This window comes from Rana temporaria, chromosome 5, assembly GCF_905171775.1.
Source record: "Rana temporaria chromosome 5, aRanTem1.1, whole genome shotgun sequence".
NCBI lineage: Eukaryota > Metazoa > Chordata > Amphibia > Anura > Ranidae > Rana > Rana temporaria.
Window position 1 is genome coordinate 18,776,413 of NC_053493.1, and position 20,926 is coordinate 18,797,338.

Sequence of the window (20,926 nt, forward strand, 5' to 3'; positions counted from 1 at the left end):
GCTCACCGAGGATGGCGGGGGCAGCAGAGTGACGAGCGATCGCTCGTCCTCTGCTGCGGACGGCGCTGGACTCCTGGACAGGTAAGTGTCCTAAAATGTAAAAGTCAGCAGCTGCAGTATTTGTAGCTGCTGGCTTTTAATATTTTTTTTTTTCAGCGGAGCTCCGCTTTAAAGTGGTATTAAACCCAAAAACAGCTTGCTACTCTTTGATGGGGTGGCTGCGTTCGTTTTCTTTCTTTTACGTTTTTTCCCTGTAAAGCACCTGAAAGAAGCCTCATCTGCAATCCCAATGTGAAAGCCTGAGTGCTTACAGAGCCCTTTCACACTGCCAGTGCCCGAAAAATGCTGGAAAACCGCCGCTAAGACTCCTTTCACATTTTGTCGAGCCCTGGATTAGTCTCCTGTGTGCTCGGTGGTGTGCAGGCAGTGCGGTGAAAAAAAGCACTGCAAGAATTATCTTCTCAGCACAGCATGAGGCAATCCACTTTATGAAAAGTGTGTGGCTTTTTTAATAAGGTTAGTAAAAACAAAATAAAAAATACATACCCTGTTTCCCCAAAAATAAGACCTAGCGTAATTTTCCAGGAGGGCTGCAATATAAGCCCTACCCCAAAAATAAGCCCTAGTTAAAAATGCTTGTAAAATCCTCTAATCCACTATATTACAGTAGTATATAATGTACAATGTGTGTGTTTCTGTAATATAATTGCGGGGAAGAGAGCTCCGGCGGGTAACAAAAGTGCAGAGCGGCGCTATAACAAATGTATTTGGCACAATTATATTACAGAAACGCACACATTGTACATTATATAATACTGTAATAGAGTGGATTATACGATTGTACAAGCATTTTAACTCAGTTCACATTGGGTATTCCTGACAGGCAGGGAGGGAGAGGGGGAGAGAAGACAGCACATTACATGGTAAGACCTACCCCGAAAATAAGCCCTACTGTGTCTTTTGTTGGCATAATTAATATAAGACCCAGGCTTATTTTCGGGGAAACACGGTACGTTGCAGTGCAGCGGCTGGTGTGAACGGGCCCTAAAACTTCTAGTGCATCCAAACACTACCCTCTCCCCACAGAGCTGTAAAAAGTGTTTCAGCGACCACACACCATACGAAGCCTTGTGTCAAAAAGATGGTAACAGCCTCAGCTCACTCTCTATCTAGGTCACGCCCGATGCGTTTCGTCCTGCCCCCAGAGCTTAGTCATTAACTAGGCCCTGGACAGAGCAAGCTGAGGCCGCTACCATCTTTCTCACACACGGCTTGGTATGCAATCACTGGAACACGCTCAACACCTCTATAGCATGGTTTGAGTCAGGACATACTTGATTTCAGCCTGCACCCTTTAGGAAGATGGTAGAAGCCTCAGCTCACTTCGTCTAGGCCACGGCTTGATGCATTTAGCCCTGCCCCCAGAGCAGTTATGGACTAAGCCGCAGGGCGAAACGTGTCAGCACAATGGCCTAGACCAGGGATCTTCAAACTACGGCCCTCCAGTTGTTCAGGAACTACAGTTCCCATCATGCCTAGTCATGTCTGTGAATGTCAGAGGTTTACAATGCCTCATGGGATGTGTAGTTCCGCAACAGCTGGAGGGCCGTAGTTTGAGGGTCCCTGGCCTAGACAGAGTGAGCAGAGGCGGTTGCCATCTTTCTGACACACGGCTTGATATGGGGTGTGGTCACTGGAACGCTCTTTACGCCTCTATTAGTATGATTTGCGTTAGGACAGACTTGGTCCCAGCCTGCACCCTTCAGTGGAGCACGGGATTTGGGAAGCCTGAGCAGAGATTTTTTTTCCCCCATTGACCCCCCTGATAAGCTGATTTTAGTAAGGATGCCCCCCCACACCCCCCCCCCCCCCCCCCCCCCCCCCCCCCCAAGACATGAAACTTTTTTTTTTAGGGGTCCCACTAGGGCAGGGGTAGGCAACCCAGGCCCTCCAGCTGTGGTAAAACTACAAATCTCATCAGGCCTCTGCCTCCAGCAGTCATGCCTGTGATTGTCAGGGTCTTGGAATGTCTCATGGGACTTGTAGTTTCAAAGCAGCTGGAGGGTCGAGGTTGCCTACCCCTGCTCTAGGGTAAAAATGTTGAGTAAGTCTGTCCAAGAGCCCTTTCCGATCCACCACTGACACCCACTGCAGAGATACTGGTGACAATGTATGACAAATGAAACCTGTTGGCACCATAAGGCTGCATTCACATCTGAGCGTTTTGTCGCCTGAAGCGCGACGCTCAAAGACGCTAGAGGGGAAAAATAACATTATTCTCTATGGAGATGGTTCACATCTCCAACGCAAAACGCTGTACGCCGAAAGAATGCCGAACGCCTAATTTGAAACAAGTCCCGGACCCTTTTTTGGCGCGCGAATCGGGCGGCTTGGGCGTTTTACATTGATGCCAATGACCTGTACAAAACCGCGGGGGAAAACGCTGCGTTTTGTCACGGAAAATCGCGGGGTAAAACGCCGCAATTTGTCGTGGCAAATCGCGGTAAAAAACACCGCAAATCGCCTACGCCTAGGTGTGAATGCAGCCTAAAAGGTACTGGACTTGATTCAACACAGATACCCGGGCAAGCTTCTCCAGTGCCTGAGGGGGCCACAATTGTACAGGCCTTTTAACATGTAAATTTTAGCACTTCCTGGCATGTTGAAATCCTACCCACCCCCTTAGCCTTTCATAGCATCCTATGGGTCAATAAGGCTGCCCATTACAGTTACTGGCCAATAGGAAGATGCAGAAAGGACCAGAAATTCTATCTTGCTACATCCGGTCAAGCAATGCTGCCTTTGTCCTTCATCAGGATTCTTTTTAGAATTTGAGGAATGAGGACTGGGAAGGATCCCAGATTATAAGAAGCTGGCAGATGGCATCTCTTCAGTGCCCACCCTAAACGAGAAAAGCAGGTCTGGGTGCCATTTGCATATGACAATATAAGTAGTAGAAGTGTCTCTTACTTGAGAACAGACTCTGGGGTCAGCATGGTGCAATCGATCTCCAGGATCTGCTCTTCCTGTATGAAGTGCTGTCTCCATGTCTGGATGATGTTATTTTTTAGCGCACATCCAACCGGCCCGAAGTCATACAATCCGCTGACCCCTGAAATAGACAACCACGGTAAGCCAGCAATAAATTTACATCACACTTAAACATTAAACCTTCATTTCTTTTTTTTTAAATGTACATAAACATCTTTATACTTACCTGCTCTGTGAAATGTTTTTTCACAGAGCAGCCCCAATCCTCTTCCTCTGGGGTCCCCCACCACCGCTCTAGACTCCTCCTCTTTGGCTAGTGCCCCCCATAGAAAGCAACTGCCTATGGGGGTACTTGTGGGGGTTGGCTGGATTGGGATTTGGCTTAGGTAAGCATAAAAGAGCAGCTTGAGGGATCCTGACGCTTCAACGTTTTTTTTACCTTAACCACTTAAGGACCGCCTAACGCCGATATACGTCGGCAGAATGGCACGGCTGAGCACAGTTACGTACCTGTACGTGATTGTTAAATGCCCAGCCATGGGCGCGCGCCCCGCGACCCGGTCCGAAGCTCCGCGGCCGCGGGACCCGATCGCCGCCGGAGTCCCGCGATCGGTCCCCGGAGCTGAAGAACGGGGAGAGGTGTGTGTAAACACACTTTCCCTGTTCTTCGTTGTGGCGCCGCCATTGATCGTCTGTTCCCCGATATAGGGAAAGGCGATCAATGACGTCACACGTCCAGCCCCGCCCCCCCTACAGTTAGAGACACATATGAGGTCACACTTAACCCCTTCAGCGCCCCCTTGTGGTCAACTCCCAAACTGCAATTGTCATTTTCACAGTTGCATTTTCATAGCATTTTTTGCTGTGGAAAGGACAATGGTACCAAAAATGTGTCAAAATTGTCCGATGTGTCCGCCATAATGTCGTAGTGACGAAAAAAATTGCTGATCACCGCTATTAGTAGTAAAAAAAATAAAAATGCAATAAAACTATCCCCCATTTTGTAAACGCTATACATTTTTCGCAAAACCAATCGATAAACGCTTATTGCGTTTTTTTTTTAAACAAAAATATGTAGAAGAATACGTATCGGCCTAAACTGAGGAAAAAAGCATTTTTTATATATTTTTGGGGGATATTTATTACAGCAAAAAGTAAAAAATACTGATTTTTTTCATAATTGTCGCTCTATTTTTGTTTATAGCGCAAAAAATAAAAACCGCAGAGGTGATCAAATACCACCAAAATAAAGCTCTATTTGTGGGAAAAAAAAGGACTTCAATTTTGTTTGGGAGCCACGTCGCACGACCGCGCAATTGTCAGTTAAAGCGACGCAGTGCCGAATCGCAAAAAGGGGCAAGGTCCTTTACCTGCATTTTGGTCCGGGTTTTAAGTGGTTAAAGTGGTTGTAAACCTCAGACATGAAATATGAACACAGCATATCCCTCTATAGTGTGAATTTGTCTCAATCAAGAGCACCAAGTGTCATTTCTGTCTATTGCCTCCTTCCTCTGCCATCAGCATGTGCCACTTCTGACAAGTTTTCCTGACACCAAGAGAAAAATGGTGACATGGGAGGGACCTTCAGCAGATTGACAGCCTCAGCTCTGTTACTGTGAGCAGGTAAGTATAGACAAGTTTATTGAAATCACCTTTAGGCCCCTTTCTTGTTCAAATATTTTTTTGACAGGTGTAAAGAAGACATACATGGGGTATGAATATGTACAATTTAGCCCCTTTCACACATGTGCGACCTGAAAGTTGCGCAATTTTGTTGTAACTTTGATGTGACTTAAAGCAACGCCTGTGTAATCTCAAGGTCCATAGACCTCAAGTCGCATCAAAGTAGTGCAGGGACTACTTTGAAGTCGCACAGATATGAATGGTAATCCTTGAAAATCATGGGGTATAACTTGTCATGCAACTTTGCAGTCGCAGGACAAGTCGCACAAGTGTAAAAGAGGCCTTACAATAACTTTAATGTCCAGGCAGATATAAAAAGGACAAAGATGACTGCACCTTTTTTAAATATATTAATACTTCATTATGAAGCAGCATGCTGGCAGAGGGAAGGTCACATATTCCCAGTCTTCTCTTACAGGTACAATATGTTTCTGCAAAGGTGTTTTATTCAAAGGCAGGGTCACTTTAACCATTTGCTTACTGGGCACTTAAACCCCCCCCCTCCTGCCCAGACCAATTTTCAGTGCTGATGCACTTTGAATTACAATTGCGCGGTCATGCAACACTGTACCCAAATGAAATTTTATAATTTTTTTCCCACAAATACAGCTTTTTTTAGTGGTATTTGATCACCTCTTTTTTTGGCGCTATAAACAAAAATAGAGCGAGAATTAAAAAATATATATATATATATATATATATATATATATATATATATATATATATATATATATACCGTATATATATATATATTTATTTATCAAAATCGCAATAAGTGTTTTTTGATTGGTTTGCGCAAAAGTTATAGCGTCTACAAAATATGGGATAGTTTTATGGCATTTTTATGTTTTTTTTTATTATTAGTCATGGTGGCGATCAGCGATTTTTATTATGACTGCGACATTATGGCAGACAAATCTTTTTGTTAAAAAAAAAAAATTAATAAGACCAAATAAAAAAAAAATTATATTTTGTTATAACATTTTGCAAACAGGTTATTTTTCTCCTTCACCGATTTGCACTGATGAGGCTGCTCTGATGGGCACCTATAAGGCGGCACTCGTGGGCACAGAGATGACACAGAGGTGGCACTAATGGGTGCCACTGAAGGGCATTGAGAAGTGGCATCAATACGTGGCACTGATGGGCAATGATCAGCACTGGTAGGTTACACTGATAGGCGGGCACTCGTGGGCATAGAGATGACACTAATGGGTGCCACTGAAGGGCATTAAGTGGCACCAATGGGTGGCAGTGATGGGCAATGGTCAGCACTGGTAGGTTACACCGATAGGTGGCACTCTTGGGCACTGGCAGGGGGTATGGATTGCACAGATGAGGCAGAATTGCCTCTTCTGGGCCGATATGTCCCTTACACATAAGCCGGTGAACGGCTTTTTTTTCTCCTCACGCTGTCAGCGCGAGGAGAAAAAAAAAAACATTAGTGAGCTTTTGTTCACATCACGTGATCAGCGTCCGAAAACGCTACGCTCAGGTGTGAATGCGGCCTCAGTGTCTCGGGTGATCATGGGAGCGCGCGCCCTAAAGGGGAGGACCTCTACTGACGGCCTCCCGGCAATTGGGGTCCGTGCTGTGGCCGTCATTCGGCACGGACGCCTAGTGGTTAATAATGTTCTTTAATGGAAAAGGCATGTTGCATAGTTTGTGGTCACAACACACAGCTTTCTCTAATCCCAGATATATGAAATATAATTATAGAGGGATCACACAACGGGGAGCCACGGTCCTCATTGTGTCACAGTGCTAAAATAAGCTGCAATATTAAATATTTCACAATAGGGGGCAGGGAAACCCCCTCCTTGTTTTTTTTTTATTATTAAAACCTAATTCCAGGCACAATGACCTTACCAGGATTAAAGCAATACAAATTTTCCTCAAAAGCAACCCCCCCCCCCATAATGCAGACTTGCCTACATCCTGCTTGTTTACATTCCGGGATTTAGTAGAGCTCCCGCTGTACTTCTCGGCTACTCAGATGTAAAGCCTCGTACACACGATCGGATTATCCGACAACAGTTGTGTGGTGATGGCAGGATTTTTGTCAGTTAATCCGACTGTTTGTACGCTCCATCGGACAATTGTTGTCGGATTTTCCGACAACAAAATGTTTTATAGCATGCGCTCCAATGCTAACCATAGCACAACATTAGCAGAAGTTGCCCAAAGGGTGACGCTAAAAAGCAGGAAAAAAAAAACAAAAAAAAACACGTAGTTTCGCGTATGTAGGCTGAAAAAGTTCTGCAGTCTGTATGCAGAACAAGTTCACAGCCAACGGCCTTCGCAAAAAAATTCCACGGCTTTGTCCGATTGAAATAGGATCGTGTGTACGAAGCTTAAGAGTTGTAGGGCTCATAGATCCCACAGCTTAGGTTGCATCTCTGTCTCCCTCTTCTCTGGACCCTTCACAAAAACGCACAACCACAGGATTCACTTTGTGAATGGCCAGGAGGACAGGGAGGCGGAGACACTTCCTCAGGGCTGGGGTCTATGAGCAGTAAAGTTGGAGCTCTACTAATCCCGGTACGTAAACGAGTACATTCGCGGGATGAGGGAGAAAGTCTGCATGATGGGAGGTTGCTTTTGGGGTAAAGATACAAGTGCTTTAAACCTGGTAAAGTTATTGTTAGGCTTTAACCACTTAACCCCCGGACCAAATTGCTGGTCAAAGACCAGAGCACTTTTTGCGATTCGGCACTGCGTTGCTTAAACTGACAATTGCGCGGTCGTGCGACGTGGCTCCCAAACAAAATTGGCGTCCTTTTTTCCCCACAAATAGAGCTTTCTTTTGGTGGTATTTGATCACCTCTGCGGTTTTTAGTTTTTGCGCTATAAACAAAAATAGAGCGACAATTTCGAAAAAAAATGCAATATTTTTTACTTTTTGCTATAATAAATATCCCCCCAAAAACTATAAAAAAATATATATATTTCCGTCAGTTTAGGCCGATACGTATTCTTCTACCTATTTTTGGTAAAAAAAAAAAAATATCGCAATAAGCGTTTATCGGTTGGTTTGCACAAAATGTATAGTGTTTACAAAATAGGGGATAGTTTTATTGCATTTTTATTAATTTATATTTTTTTACTACTAATTACGGCGATCAGCGTTTTTTTTCCGTGACTGCGACATTATGGCGGACACATCGGACAATTTTGACACATTTTCACAGCGAAAAGTGCTATAAAAATGCATGGTTTACTGTGAAAATTACAATTGCAGTTTGGGAGTTAACCACAAGGGGGCGCTGAAGGGGTTAAGTGTGACCTCATGTGTGTTTCTAACTGTAGGGCGGTGTGGCTGTAGGTCTGACGTCATCGATCGTGTCTCCCTATAAAAGGGATCACTCGATCGATACATACGTCTCTCCCCGTTCTTCAGCTCTGGGGACCGATCGCGAGGGGGCGGCTAGAAACGAATAGCCGCCCCCTCATCCCGGATCGCTCCCACACGATTTCCGACCGCCGCATGTACCAGGGGAGGGGTCCCGATCCGACCCACGTCTAGGCAGCGACGTGCGGGCACGTCGTTCTGCCTGTCCGTGCCATTTTGCCGACGTATATGTACATGCGGCGGTCGTTAAGCGGTTAAAGTAGAATTCAAGCCTAAACCTAGTCTTAAAAATATCCCCTCCCCCTCCTAATATGCCGACTAAGCTTAGGAGAAAAAAAAAAAAAAGGAATATACTTGCTTACTTTCAGTCCACTCTCGGTCTGGTCATGTGATCTCCTCCAGCCAGCAGCGGCTGCATGGGAGGGAGTTCTGACATTAGCTGGGAGACTATGGGTGACATTACTGCTTCCAGGCATTCCCAGCCATGGTTAAAAACACGTTCTCTCCTCTCCCCTGCATCCGCCGCTGGCCGTCAAAGGGCATCACATGACCAGACCGGAGCCCTTCTACTGAACGCACACCGAGCTGCGCACGCACAGCTCAGCTGACATTTCAAGCAAACAGCAGCTGTGCCAAAATTATAGAAGTGTGCATGCGTGGGTTCGACATCATTTCCCGACCGGCCATTCAAGAGGCTGCAAACCCAACACCTGGAAGTAGCCAGGGGAGAAGAGGACACTGGCCGCGAGCGATTTAAACCCCACATTGCTGAAATGAAAAGGTGAGCAGTTCGGTGAGTATAGCTCCACCTTATCCCCTCCTTCACTGCCATTGGCTTTTATTCCTTCTATGCAGTTTTCACCAGGAAGTCAAAAGGAAGTCACCACCATCACTTACCTCCATAAATTGCAAAAGCCTGGTCGTAAAAGAAGCGCCTTTTGAGGGTGTCCTCCATCTTGGCCCTGTCCACGATATCATCCTGGGGCTGAAGGGACAGCTCCTATATATAAAAAAAAACAAAAAAAAAAAAACAGATAAACAGATTGGTGGGACTAGTATTAATTATTTTACAGAATTTTTATAGCGCCAACGGTTTGCGCAGCTCTTTACCACATGGGGGTAGACATTACAGTTACAATACAATACAGGCAGAAAAAAAAAAAAATGAAAAAAAAAAAAAAAAAAAAAAAACCAGCTTCTTCAATTAAAGTGGTTTTAAGGGCACAAGGTATTTTAACCTTCATGCTTTCTATGCATGAAGGTATAAAAAAATATATTTTCTGTGCTGTGTCAATCACAGCTAGTGAGCCAAACAGAAGGCTGAAGGGGGTGGGGGGCGAGCCATGGCTCTGTGTTTGAATGGACACACAGAGCCGGGGCTCGGGAGCGCAACTGCTTGGGTGCCCCCACAGCAAGCGGCTTGCTGTGGGGGCACCTGGCAGGAAGGAGGGACCAGGAGTGCTGGGGTTCTGCCAAATTAACAAAACACTAACTCCACATTGGATCACTGGCAGAAATCCTACATCATCTCTGAATACAATGCAGGTATCCTTACATGAGTTACCGAGGTTAACTGCTTGCCGACCAGCCGTCGCAGTTCTACGGCGACAGGTCGGCGCCGCTGCGCGAGAGCCCGTAAATGTACGTCGGCTCTCGAAGTGGCCACAAGGGGCGCTTGCGCACCCCCCGCTCCCGTGCGCGGCAGGCGCGAACGCCGCCGGGCACACGCGATTGCTCGTTACAGAGCGAGAATCGGGAGCTGTGCGTTTACACACACAGCTCCCGGTCCTCGCTCCATCAGGGAGAGAAATGCTGATCTTCTGTTCATACAATGTATGAACAGAAGATCAGTGTTTCCCCTAGTGAGGCCACCCCCCCCTCCTACAGTTAGAACACACCCAGGGAACATACTTAACCCCTTCCTCGCCCCCCTAGTGTTAACCCCTTCCCTGCCAGTGGCATTTTTATAGTAATCCAATGTATTTTTATAGCACTGATCGCTATATAAATTCCAATGGTCCCAAAAATGTGTCAAAAGTGTCCGCCATAATGTTGCAGTACAGAAATAAAAAAAAAAAAAAAAAAAAAAAAAAAAAAATCGCTGATCGCCGCCATTACTAATAAAAAGAAATATTAATAAAAATACCCTCTATTTTGTAAATGCTATAACTTTTGCGCAAACCAATCAATAAACGCTTATTGCAATTTTTTTTTACGAAAAATATGTAGAAGAATACGTATCGGCCTAAACTGAGGAAAAAAAATATTTTTTTTATATATTTTGGGGGATATTTATTATAATAAAAAGTAAAAAATATTATTTTTTTTCAAAATTATCGCTCTATTTTTGTTTATAGCGCAAAAACTAAAAACCGCAGGAGGTGATCAAATACCATTGCGGCCACCCGTGATCGCTCGTGACAGGGCGAGAACCGGGAGCTGTGTGTGTAAACACACAGCTCCCGGTTCTTTCAGGGGGAGAAATGACTGATCGTCTGTTCATACAATGTATGAACAGCGATCTGTCATTCCCCCAAGTCAGTCCAAACCCCCCCCCCCTTCAGTTAGAACACAATGAGGGAACATAATTAACCCCTTCCTCACCCCCTAGTGTTAACTCCTTCCCTGCCAGTGACATTTTTACAGTAATCAATGTATCTTTATAGCACTGAGCGCTATAAAAATGGCAAGGGTCCCAAAAATGTGTCAAAAGTGTCCGATGTGTCTGCCATAAGGTCGCAGTACCGATAAAAAACGCAGATCACCGCCATTACTATTTTGTAGACGCCATAACTTTTGCGCAAACCAGTCAATAAACGCTTATTGCAATTTTTTTTTAATGAAAAATATGTAGAAGAATACGCATCGGCCTAAACTGAGGGGGAAAAAAATGTGTTTTTATATATTTTTGGGCGATCTTTATTATAGCAAAAATGATTTTACTTTTTTCAAAATTGTCGCTCTAGGTTTGTTTATAGCGCAAAAAAAATAAAAACCCTCAGAGGTGATTAAATACCACCAAAAGTAAGCTCTATTTGTGGGGAAAAAAGGACGTAAATTTTGTTTGGGAGCCACCTCGCAGTGCCGAATCGCAAAAAGTGGCCCGGTCATTGACCAGCAAAATGGTCCGGGGCTGAAGTGGTCTGCTGCTACTTGACAAGGCAATGGTAGACACCTGCAGTGACAGGTTCACTTTAAATTACAGCTGGAATCGCCCTGTTCAAACCCGTCTCATTTTTCCAGTTCTATTTCAGTTTGACGCGTCTGACCTACAATTACGACGTCTCCTTCTAGAACACTACAACCAAATCACAAGAAATCTAGAAGAGAACTGGTTTAGTCACAAATCGCAGACTAGATGTCAATGGGACGCAGGTTTTACTTGTAGATGCTTCAGTGATTGGTTGGCATATAATCTGGGTGTTCCCACTTGAACTGGAGCACGCCAACTATAAAAAACAACAACTGGGCAGAATTCTGTACAACAAACAAGCTGAAATTAGAGCTTTATGGGGACAATTACTACTACTATAGATAGAAATGTACATTTATTGGGTAATAAATTATACACAATTTAGGGTGAATAAATGCAAAGCATTTTGATGTTTATTTAACCACTTAACGACCGTCGCATGTACATATACGTCTACAGAATGGCACGTACAGGCAGATGGGCGTACCCCCCCCCCCCCCCCACCGGGGCATGCGGCGGTCGGAAATCGTCTGGGAGTGATCCGGGATGAGGGCGCGGCTATTCGTTTCTAGCCGCCCCCTCGCGATCGCTCCCCGGAGCTGAAGAACGGGGAGAGCCGTATGTAAACACGGCTTCCCCGTGCTTCACTGTGGCGGCTGCATCGATCGAGTGATCCCTTTTATAGGGAGACAGGATCGATGACGTCAGACCTACAGCCACACCCCCCTACAGTTGTAAACACACACTAGGTGAACACCAACTCCTTCAGCGCCCCCTGTGGTTAACTCCCAAACTGCAACTGTCATTTTCACAATAAACAATGCAATTTAAATGCATTTTTTGCTGTGAAAATGACAATGGTCCCAAAAATGTGTCAAAATTGTCCGAAGTGTCCGCCATAATGTCGCAGTCACGAAAAAAAATCACTGATCGCCGCCATTAGTAGTAAAAAAAAAGATAATTAATAAAAATGCAATAAAACTATCCCCTATTTTGTAAACGCTATAAATTTTTGCACAAACCAACCGATAAACGCTTATTGCGATTTTTTTTACCAAAAATAGGTAGAAGAATACGTATCGGCCTAAACGGAGGGAAAAAAAAGTTTTTATATTTTTTGGGGGGATATTTATTACAGCAAAAAGTAAAAAATATTGCATTTTTTTCAAAATTGTCGCTCTATTTTTGTTTATAGCGCAAAAAATAAAAACCGCAGAGGTGATCAAATACCACCAAAAGAAAGCTCCATTTGTGGGGGAAAAAGGACGTCAATTTTGTTTGGGAGCGACGCAGTGCCCGAATCGCAAAACCTGGCCTGGGCCTTTAGCTGCATTTTGTTCCGGGGCTTAAGTAGTTAAGCGCGCCTTCACAATTTCGGAAAACAGTCTACATTTTTCATCTCTTAACCACTATCACCCCTTTCACACTTACACGACTTGTCCCACGATTTGTGATGGCAAAGTAGCATGACAGGTCGTTTCCCCTGATTTCCAATTTCCAACATTTTTTTTTGCCAGAAAAATACTTGGAACTAGAACACAGTGGGGGGGGGGGGGGGGGACACGGACGGGAAGTGGTGTAGATTGCGGCCATCTATGCACGGAAGTGCGTGCCAATGCCTGTATTATACAGGTATCTGCCAGTGACAGTTGTACTTGGGGGACATAATGGTGGCACTGGGGAGGCAAGGGGGGAATTTACTAATACTATAATAAGCAGCACTATAATGGTGAACAGTATACTTGAGACACTATAATTGGGGGGCACACCGACCATCAAGGTAAGAGTGGATGTTTCTTGGGTCTCTCCGCTAAACCGTCAATGTGGAAGGCGATGTTACTAGGTCTCTCCACTGGCCACTGATGGTAGAGGGATTGTTACTGGTACTTTCTACTGATCACCAATATGAGTAGAACATTACCTGGGGAGGGGGGGGCGGCACTGACAACCAAAGCTCAAATTGGCTATCACCCCATCATCACTGACCACATTCACTTTCATTTGACCACACTCATTTTAAAATAACCCCTCCCCCAGTGATCTATGGTTTCCTACATGTTTTTAACAGAGACCTGCGCCTCTCTGGGGTTACAGCCTCTGGAAGGTTTATACTGCTGTATCATCAGGAAGACTGAAGATTATCCACTTCCATACCAGGCACTTACGCACCTTCCTGCCCAAGCCAATTTTCAGCACTGTCGCAATCTGAATGACAATTGCGCGGTCATACTACACTGTACCCAATTGAAATTTTTATCATTTTGTTCCCACAAATAGAGATTTATTAATTTAAGTTTTTATTTTTTTTCTGTTAATTCTTTTTGTAAATAAGTTTACTTCTTCAATTATGGGCACCGATATGGCGGCACTGATGGCCACCGATAAGGTGGCACTGATGGGCACCGATAGGCGGCGCTGGTATGCTGCACTGATGGGCACTGATGGGTGGCACAGATGGCATTATTTGAGCCAGTGCCCATGTTGCCAGTCAGTGCCCATTTGTGGGCACTGATTGGCATTGATTGTGTTATTTTTTATTGGCTTTTGTTTTTGCACTATTGACCCCCGGGGGGCACTCCCTGGTGGTCCAGTGTTGGCATCCGAGGGGGGCTGCGCTGATAAACAATCAGCGCGAACCCCCCCTGTCAGGAGAGCCGCCGATCGGCTCTCCTCTACTCGCGTCTGTCAGACGCGAGTGAGGAAGAGCCGATCAATGGCTCTTCCTGTTTACATCGTGATCAGCCGTGGTTGGACACGGCTGATCACGTGGTAAAGAGCCTCCGCCGGAGGCTCTTTACCGAGATCGGAAATGCAGGGTGTCAGACTGACACCCCGCATCACCAATCGCCGCGCTGCACGCCCCCACGGGCGCGCGCCGGCATGAAATCCTGCAGGACGTCAATAGACAATAGACGTCCAGTCAGGATTTCACAACCACTTCCCGGGCGGGACCGGGCGGGAAGTGGTTATACTTCCCTTCTGCTCGTGTCCCCAAGGCAAGAAAGGAATTCTAAGTCTGCCCAGCGGAAACATAAAAACCCAAGAGGTTCTAACCCCTTTCCCATACAAGCAGAGAACTTTTTGGCTGAATGTCAGGTCTAAGTTTTAAATGAGAATGTCAAACAGAGTTCACTGTACAACAAACGTATCTGCTTGTTTGGAAAGCACGGTCCAATAAACCGGCAGTCAAGTCTTTTGTTTGAGAATCAGTGAGCGTGAGAAGAAGATTTGTACCTTCGCTTCCAAAGTCCTTTTTCTGGCTTTCAGCTCTGCCACGGCTCTGTCCACATCCACCTGTGGAACTTTCTCTTCTTTTAACTTTCTGACGAGTTCACCCTAAAAAATGAAGAGAAAAGGTAGACAAAGCATTGTGAACCTGATAAAGAGGAAAATAAACCCTTGTTACAGTGCCATGATATATTGAAGTACAAAAAGAACCCTGCTGGACCCAATACAACCAAGAACACCCAAACCATTTATGGAAAGACCAGGATTCCAGACACAAGGCCAAGGAGTGGGGTGACTTGGGGAAGAATGGGGGACCTGAGGTGAACGGGGGCAATAGGGAGACAGTTCTTGATGAACAAGCCGATTGCCTACAAGCAGGGTAACCATTGGGCCATAGTGGATGAAGAGGATATTGGGGGGGGAGGAGATCTCAGACTGATTTGTTTTTAGCCACTGAACCAAAAATGTTTAATATAGTGCATCTAAACCCAAATATGTTAAAGGAGTTTACAAAAATGTCACAAAGCAGGACCTGCAGAAGAGCCCTGTACCGGGACTTCTAGCCAAAGGGCCACACGTGACCCTTCGGTATTTGTGCTGTCCACTGTCCCAGCAGCCGGTAATGGGGGAACTAATCCATACAGTAATGCACCATGTCTGTACCATGTCTCCGGCGGCAGCCTCCCCTAACGCGTCTGCCGTCTCCGGCACCCCCCCCCCCAGCGCGTCTGCCGTCTCCGGCACCCCCCCCCCCCCAGCGCGTCTGCCGTCTCCGGCAGCCCCCCTCCCCCAGCGCGTCTGCTGTCTCCGGCAGCCCCCCCCCCCCCAGCGCGTCTGCCGTCTCCGGCAGCCCCCCCCCCCAGCGCGTCTGCCGTCTCCGGCAGCCCCCCCCCAGCGCGTCTGCCGTCTCCGGCAGCCCCCCCCCAGCGCGCCTGCTGTCTCCGGCAGCCCCCCCCAGCGCGCCTGCCGTCTCCGGCAGCCCCCCCCAGCGCGTCTGCCGTCTCCCTAAATAGCTTCCTTTACCTTAGTGCAGACCTCCTTCACTTACCTCATCCTTCCATTTTGCTTTTAAATGTCCTTATTTCTTCTGAGAAATCCTTACTTCCTGTTCTTCTGTCTGTAACTCCACACAGTAATGGGAGGCTTTCTCCCTGGTGTGGAAAAAGCTTTTTGAGGGGGGAGTGGGCGAGCAGAAGAGTCAGGACAATCTCTACTTTGCAGATAGAGAAAAGAGCTGTGTGTTAGTGAGCATTCTGACACTCCTGCTCGCCCCCTCCCCCCTCAAGAGGCTTTCTCCACACTAGGGAGAAAGCCTTGCATTACTGTGCAGTCTCTCGCCATACGTCCGCAGTCTCTCGCCATACGTCCGCAGTCTCTCGCCATACGTCCGCAGTCTCTCGCCATACGTCCGCAGTCTCTCGCCATACGTCCGCAGTCTCTCGCCATACGTCCGCAGTCTCTCGCCATACGTCCGCAGTCTCTCGCCATACGTCCGCAGTCTCCGGGGCAGTCCCTTGCCATACGTCCGCAGTCTCTGGGGCAGTCTCTTGCCATACGTCCGCAGTCTCTTGCCATACGCCCGCAGTCTCTTGCCATACATCTGTAGTCTCTGGGGCAGTCTCTTGCCATACGTCCGCAGTCTCTTGGGTAGTCTCTTGTAGTACAACTGCAGTCTTTGGGGTCATCTCTTGAAGCATGTCTGCAATCTGATTGTCTCTTAATAGGTCTGCAGTCTCCTGTAGTAGGTCTACAATCACCACCAGTCTCCTGTAATATGTACGCAATCTCCCAAGTCCCATTAACCCAAACCCACTGCCAGTTGAGCTAAACAAATGGGCACGAGTTTAAGGTGAAACTTCTAAAGACCTGATGTAACCCGTCTCTGCCTTGTGATACTGCGGGGCTGTGGCTGACACACAGGACAAGCGACGTCTCATTCAAGACTTCTGATAATAAGCCGCCTCTTTACAAGCGGCAATAGTTATAGCTCTGCTTGTAATGCAGCTTAATGGGCTAAACCCAGCACTTTCACATTCTAATCCTTTGTTATTACACCGATACAGGGGCTCAGGCTAAGCATGAATGGGACACCGACTCATGTCAACTGGAATCATGAGGTTAGAATGATATAATCAGTGAGAGAGCAAGGCATCCCAATAACATCCGGAAATAAGGCCCAAATACCAGAAGCGGCTTCTTTACATGGATCTACACACTGAAAAGAGAGATACATTGTCAGAGACAAAAGATAAATTAAAAGCGAGCGCGAAAGAAAAGGAAAAAGAAAAAAGGAAAGGAAAGGAAAGAAAAAAGGGAAAGGAAAGGAAAGGAAAGAAAAAAGGGAAAGGAAAGGAAAGAAAAAAGGGAAAGGAAAGGAAAGAAAAAAGAAAAAAGGGAAAGGAAAGGAAAGAAAAAAGGGAAAGGAAAGGAAAGAAAAAAGGGAAAGGAAAGGAAAGAAAAAAGGGAAAGGAAAGGAAAGAAAAAAGGGAAAGGAAAGGAAAGAAAAAAGGGAAAGGAAAGGAAAGAAAAAAGGGAAAGGAAAGGAAAGAAAAAAGGGAAAGGAAAGGAAAGAAAAAAGGGAAAGGAAAGGAAAGAAAAAAGGGAAAGGAAAGGAAAGAAAAAAGGGAAAGGAAAGGAAAGAAAAAGGGAAAGGGAAAGGAAAGAAAAAGGGAAAGGGAAAGGAAAGAAAAAGGGAAAGGAAAGGAAAGAAGGGAAAGGGAAAGGAAAGAAAAAGAAAAAGGGAAAGGAAAGAAAAAGAAAAAGGGAAAGGAAAGAAAAAGAAAAAGGGAAAGGGAAAGGAAAGAAAAGAAAAGGAAAAAGGGAAAGGAAAGAAAAGAAAAAGAAAAAGAAAAAAAAGGAAAGAAAAGAAAAAAAAGGAAAGAAAAGAAAAAAAAGGAAAGAAAAGAAAAAGAAAAAGGAAAGAAAAAGAAAAAGAAAAGAAAAAGAAAAAGAAAAAAGAAAAGAAAAGAAAAAAAAAAAGAGGAAAGAATCACGTGCTTAAAAAAAACACAACCCCATTGAAATTCATGTGTCCAGCGCCCTGAATGTAGATTAGGATGACGGACACATGGATGGGGGGGGGGGGCGCATGAGCAGCCGCTACTGACTGGACCCCATTGCAAACCAACGATGTGCATGAGCCCCTCGGCTGTCCTTGGTCTCTCTTTCCTCATTGGCTCTTACTACTGTCAATCACAGCCAGTCAGCCAAAGAGGAGAGAGAGAGGGCGAGGCCGAGCCATAGCAGTGTGCGATTTGAGACAGCGCAGCAGCTTGGGAGCCCCCATAGCAAGTTACTTGCTGTGTGGGCACTTGGCAAGAGGGAGGGGCCAGGAGCGCTGGCAGGGACACGAGAAAAGTAGGATCGGGGTTGCTCTGTTAAAAAAATAAAATGCCTTTACAATTATGTCAGTCCCCGTTCACATTGGTGCAACATGTCATGCGATTCGGACCGGTCAGATCTCACCCCATTGTCAGCACTGAAACCGTTCAAATTGGTGCGACGCTGACTTTGTGGTGCAGCACCGATTTGAAAAAGTAGTTTCTTCAGTGTTTTTTTTGGGGCAATTTCCGGTGCGACTTGCATAGACATCTGTGCATTAAATCACACAGATGTCACCTGAGTCGCACTGACATGCGTCTGAAATCATGCGAGTTCAAGTGAAGTCACAGGATTTCAAAACCGCATTCAATGTGAACCAGGGCTTAAGCCTGCGATTTTACACGGGAGCAGCCATACCCAACTCATTGCAAATGTAGGTGCTGCTTCCTGATTGGTGGTGCTGCAAGGTGACTGTCCTATGCTGATCCTCTCCTTGTGTGCAAGTCTATCACAGAACCCACCACAGCTTCCTATTAGCCGTTCGGTCAGATACAACCCCACCAGCCCCTCAAGCAGCGATGATCGCTTGCATGTGAAGTCAGGAAATCGCAGAAACAGCAGCTGAACTGCAAGATTACACACTGGAGAGTTTGAAAAAAAAAAAAAAGATTAAAAAAAAAATCACTGCGGTAATAAGCCACTAAGCTGTTTATCTTAACACCTATTTCAGAGTACCGCCTGCCCAAAACGGGAACCTAATACAGATTTAAAACAGATAAAAACCAAAATCTGTGCCAAAACAAGACGGGGAAACCGCCTGCTTAAAAAAAAAAATGGTCATTGGATTAGAGGCACAAAAGGAAAAAAATATAATTCTTAAAAAGGCAGCCAACTGATTTGTTATTTTAACTGCATCTCCTATGTTTTTACTTTGCTGTTCCATATTTCTTACTGGGGACGTGATCATCTTCTGGTAACACATTGGCTTGCATTGCGATTCAGTCCAGCGTATGCCAGTTCAGTCAGTACGTTGCCACTCTGTAACATATGTCCATTGGCAGATGAATTCTCCCAACGCATTTAAAAAAAGAGAAGTACGGGGAAAAGCTGGCTTGTCTGTGCTTCTATGGATCACATGGAGTGTGTAGTTCGTTCTGCACTCCTGTGACCAATTTTCAGCAGACAGCGACCTGAAGCCCGCTGTCTGCTGACGTCACAGAGCCGGGCCAGGCTCGGGCAAGACATCGACCATATGGTTGGGATCCACCCGCATGCCTGGACCGGCACCCGGTAAGCCACCAAGAGGCCGAGCCAGCCGCTCCCGCTGCCCTCCACAGCTCAGCGCTCCAGTGAGCGAGGAGGGGGCAGAGAGCCAGAGACGGACAGTCAGCAGCTCTCTGCTCAGGGAGCCCCGAGGACTGAGCAACCAGCAGAGTTAGAGCAGGCAGGGGACAGATACAGCATCAGACAAATGATGCATCCACCTAGGCAAATAGGATTGTGGGGGGAGAAAAAAAATCCCATACATCTTTTAACCACTTTAGCCCCGGTAGATTTCACCCCTTCCTGACCAGAGCACTTTTTACAATTTGGCACTGCGTCGCTTTAACTGACAATTACGCGGTAATGCGACGTTGTACCCAAACAAAATTTGCATGATTTTTTCCCCTCACAAATAGAGCTTTATTTTGGTGGTATTTGATCACCTCTGCCGTTTTTAGTTTTTGCTCTATAAACCAAAAAAAAAAAGTGACAATTTTGAAAAAAATAAATAAAAAAAAATAGATATTTGCATTTTACCTTTTGCTATAATAAATGTCCACAAAAAATAAATAAAAAAATCTTCATTAGTTAAGGCCGATATGTATTCTACATATTTTTGTTAAAAAAAAAAAAAAAAATAATAATCGCAATAAGCGTATATTGATTGGTTTGCGCAAAAGTTATAGCGTCTACAAACTATGGGAAAGATTTATGACATTTTTATAATTTTTTTTACTAGTAATGGCGGTAATCTGCGATTTTTAGTGGTACTGTGACATTGCGACGGACAGATCGGACACAGTTTTGGGACCACTGACATTTATACAGCGATCAGTGCACCGATTACTGTATAAAATTACACTGGCAAGGAAGGGGTTTACACTAGGGGGCGATCAAGGGGTTAAACATGTTCCCTCAGTGTGTTCTAACTGTGAGGGGATAGGACTGACTGGGGAGGAGACATTTTGTTGTTCCAACTTAGTAAGAGCAAACTATATATCTCCTCTCCCCTGACAGAACAGGGATTTGTGTGTACACCACACACACACACACACCGTGTTGGCTCTAGTGCACACAATAGCGTGTGGCCATCGAGACTGCCAGCCACACGCATCGGACCCCCGCCGTGCAGCGGGCACGCGCCTCTTAAAAAGGTAACCCTATACCTGTACAGGGTTTCGCGCAGGGGTGCCATTCGGCCCCTGTAAAAAGATGTGAGCCGGTCGAAAACTGGTTAAAAGAGTTGTAAAGGCAGAAGGTTTTTTATCGTAATACATTCTATACATCAAGATAAAAAAAATTATCTGTGTGCGGCAGCGGCGCTTTTACCCGAGCCCCCTCTCTATCCAGCGATGGCCATGGGTGTCTTGGCCGTCCGAGACTCCCCCTCCTGATTAGCTGAGAGACAGCAGCTGCGCCATTGGCTCCTGCTGCTGTCAAAGTCTCTCAGGCAGCCAATCAGGAGAGAGGGGTCCCACACCAGACCTTTATTTTTCTGTTTCAATCAGGAGAGAGGGGGCGGGGCCACAGCTGCGTGTCTGAATGGACACAGGGAGCTACGACGCGGCTCTGGTGCCCCCATAGCAAGCTGCTTGCTGTGGGAACACTCGACAGGAGGGAGGGACCAGGAGCGCACAGAAGAGGGGCCCGAGAAGAGGAGGAGCGAGGCTGCTCTGTACAAATCCACTGCACCAGGGCAGGCAAGAGTGGCATGTTTATTTTTATTTTTTTGTCCAATAAAAATTATATATTATATATATATATATATATATATATATATATATATATATATATATATATATATATATATATATATATATATATATATATATATATATATACACGAGACTTTACAAATCACTTTAACTTAATAAATAAGTAAAATAAATAAAAAA

General features: G+C 45.6%; 1 protein-coding gene across 1 annotated transcript in view; it reads right to left on the reverse strand.

Moving 5' to 3' along the window:
* GARS1 (glycyl-tRNA synthetase 1) overlaps positions 1-20,926 on the reverse strand; it is a 76,332-nt gene that overhangs the window by 45,157 nt on the left and 10,249 nt on the right. Inside the window, exons 2-4 of the mRNA XM_040352238.1 lie at positions 14,454-14,555; positions 8,924-9,026; positions 2,971-3,112 (exon numbers count right to left, since the gene is read on the reverse strand). Of these exons, the coding sequence (XP_040208172.1) occupies positions 2,971-3,112; positions 8,924-9,026; positions 14,454-14,555 (347 nt within the window). The remainder of the gene's footprint in view (positions 1-2,970; positions 3,113-8,923; positions 9,027-14,453; positions 14,556-20,926) is intronic.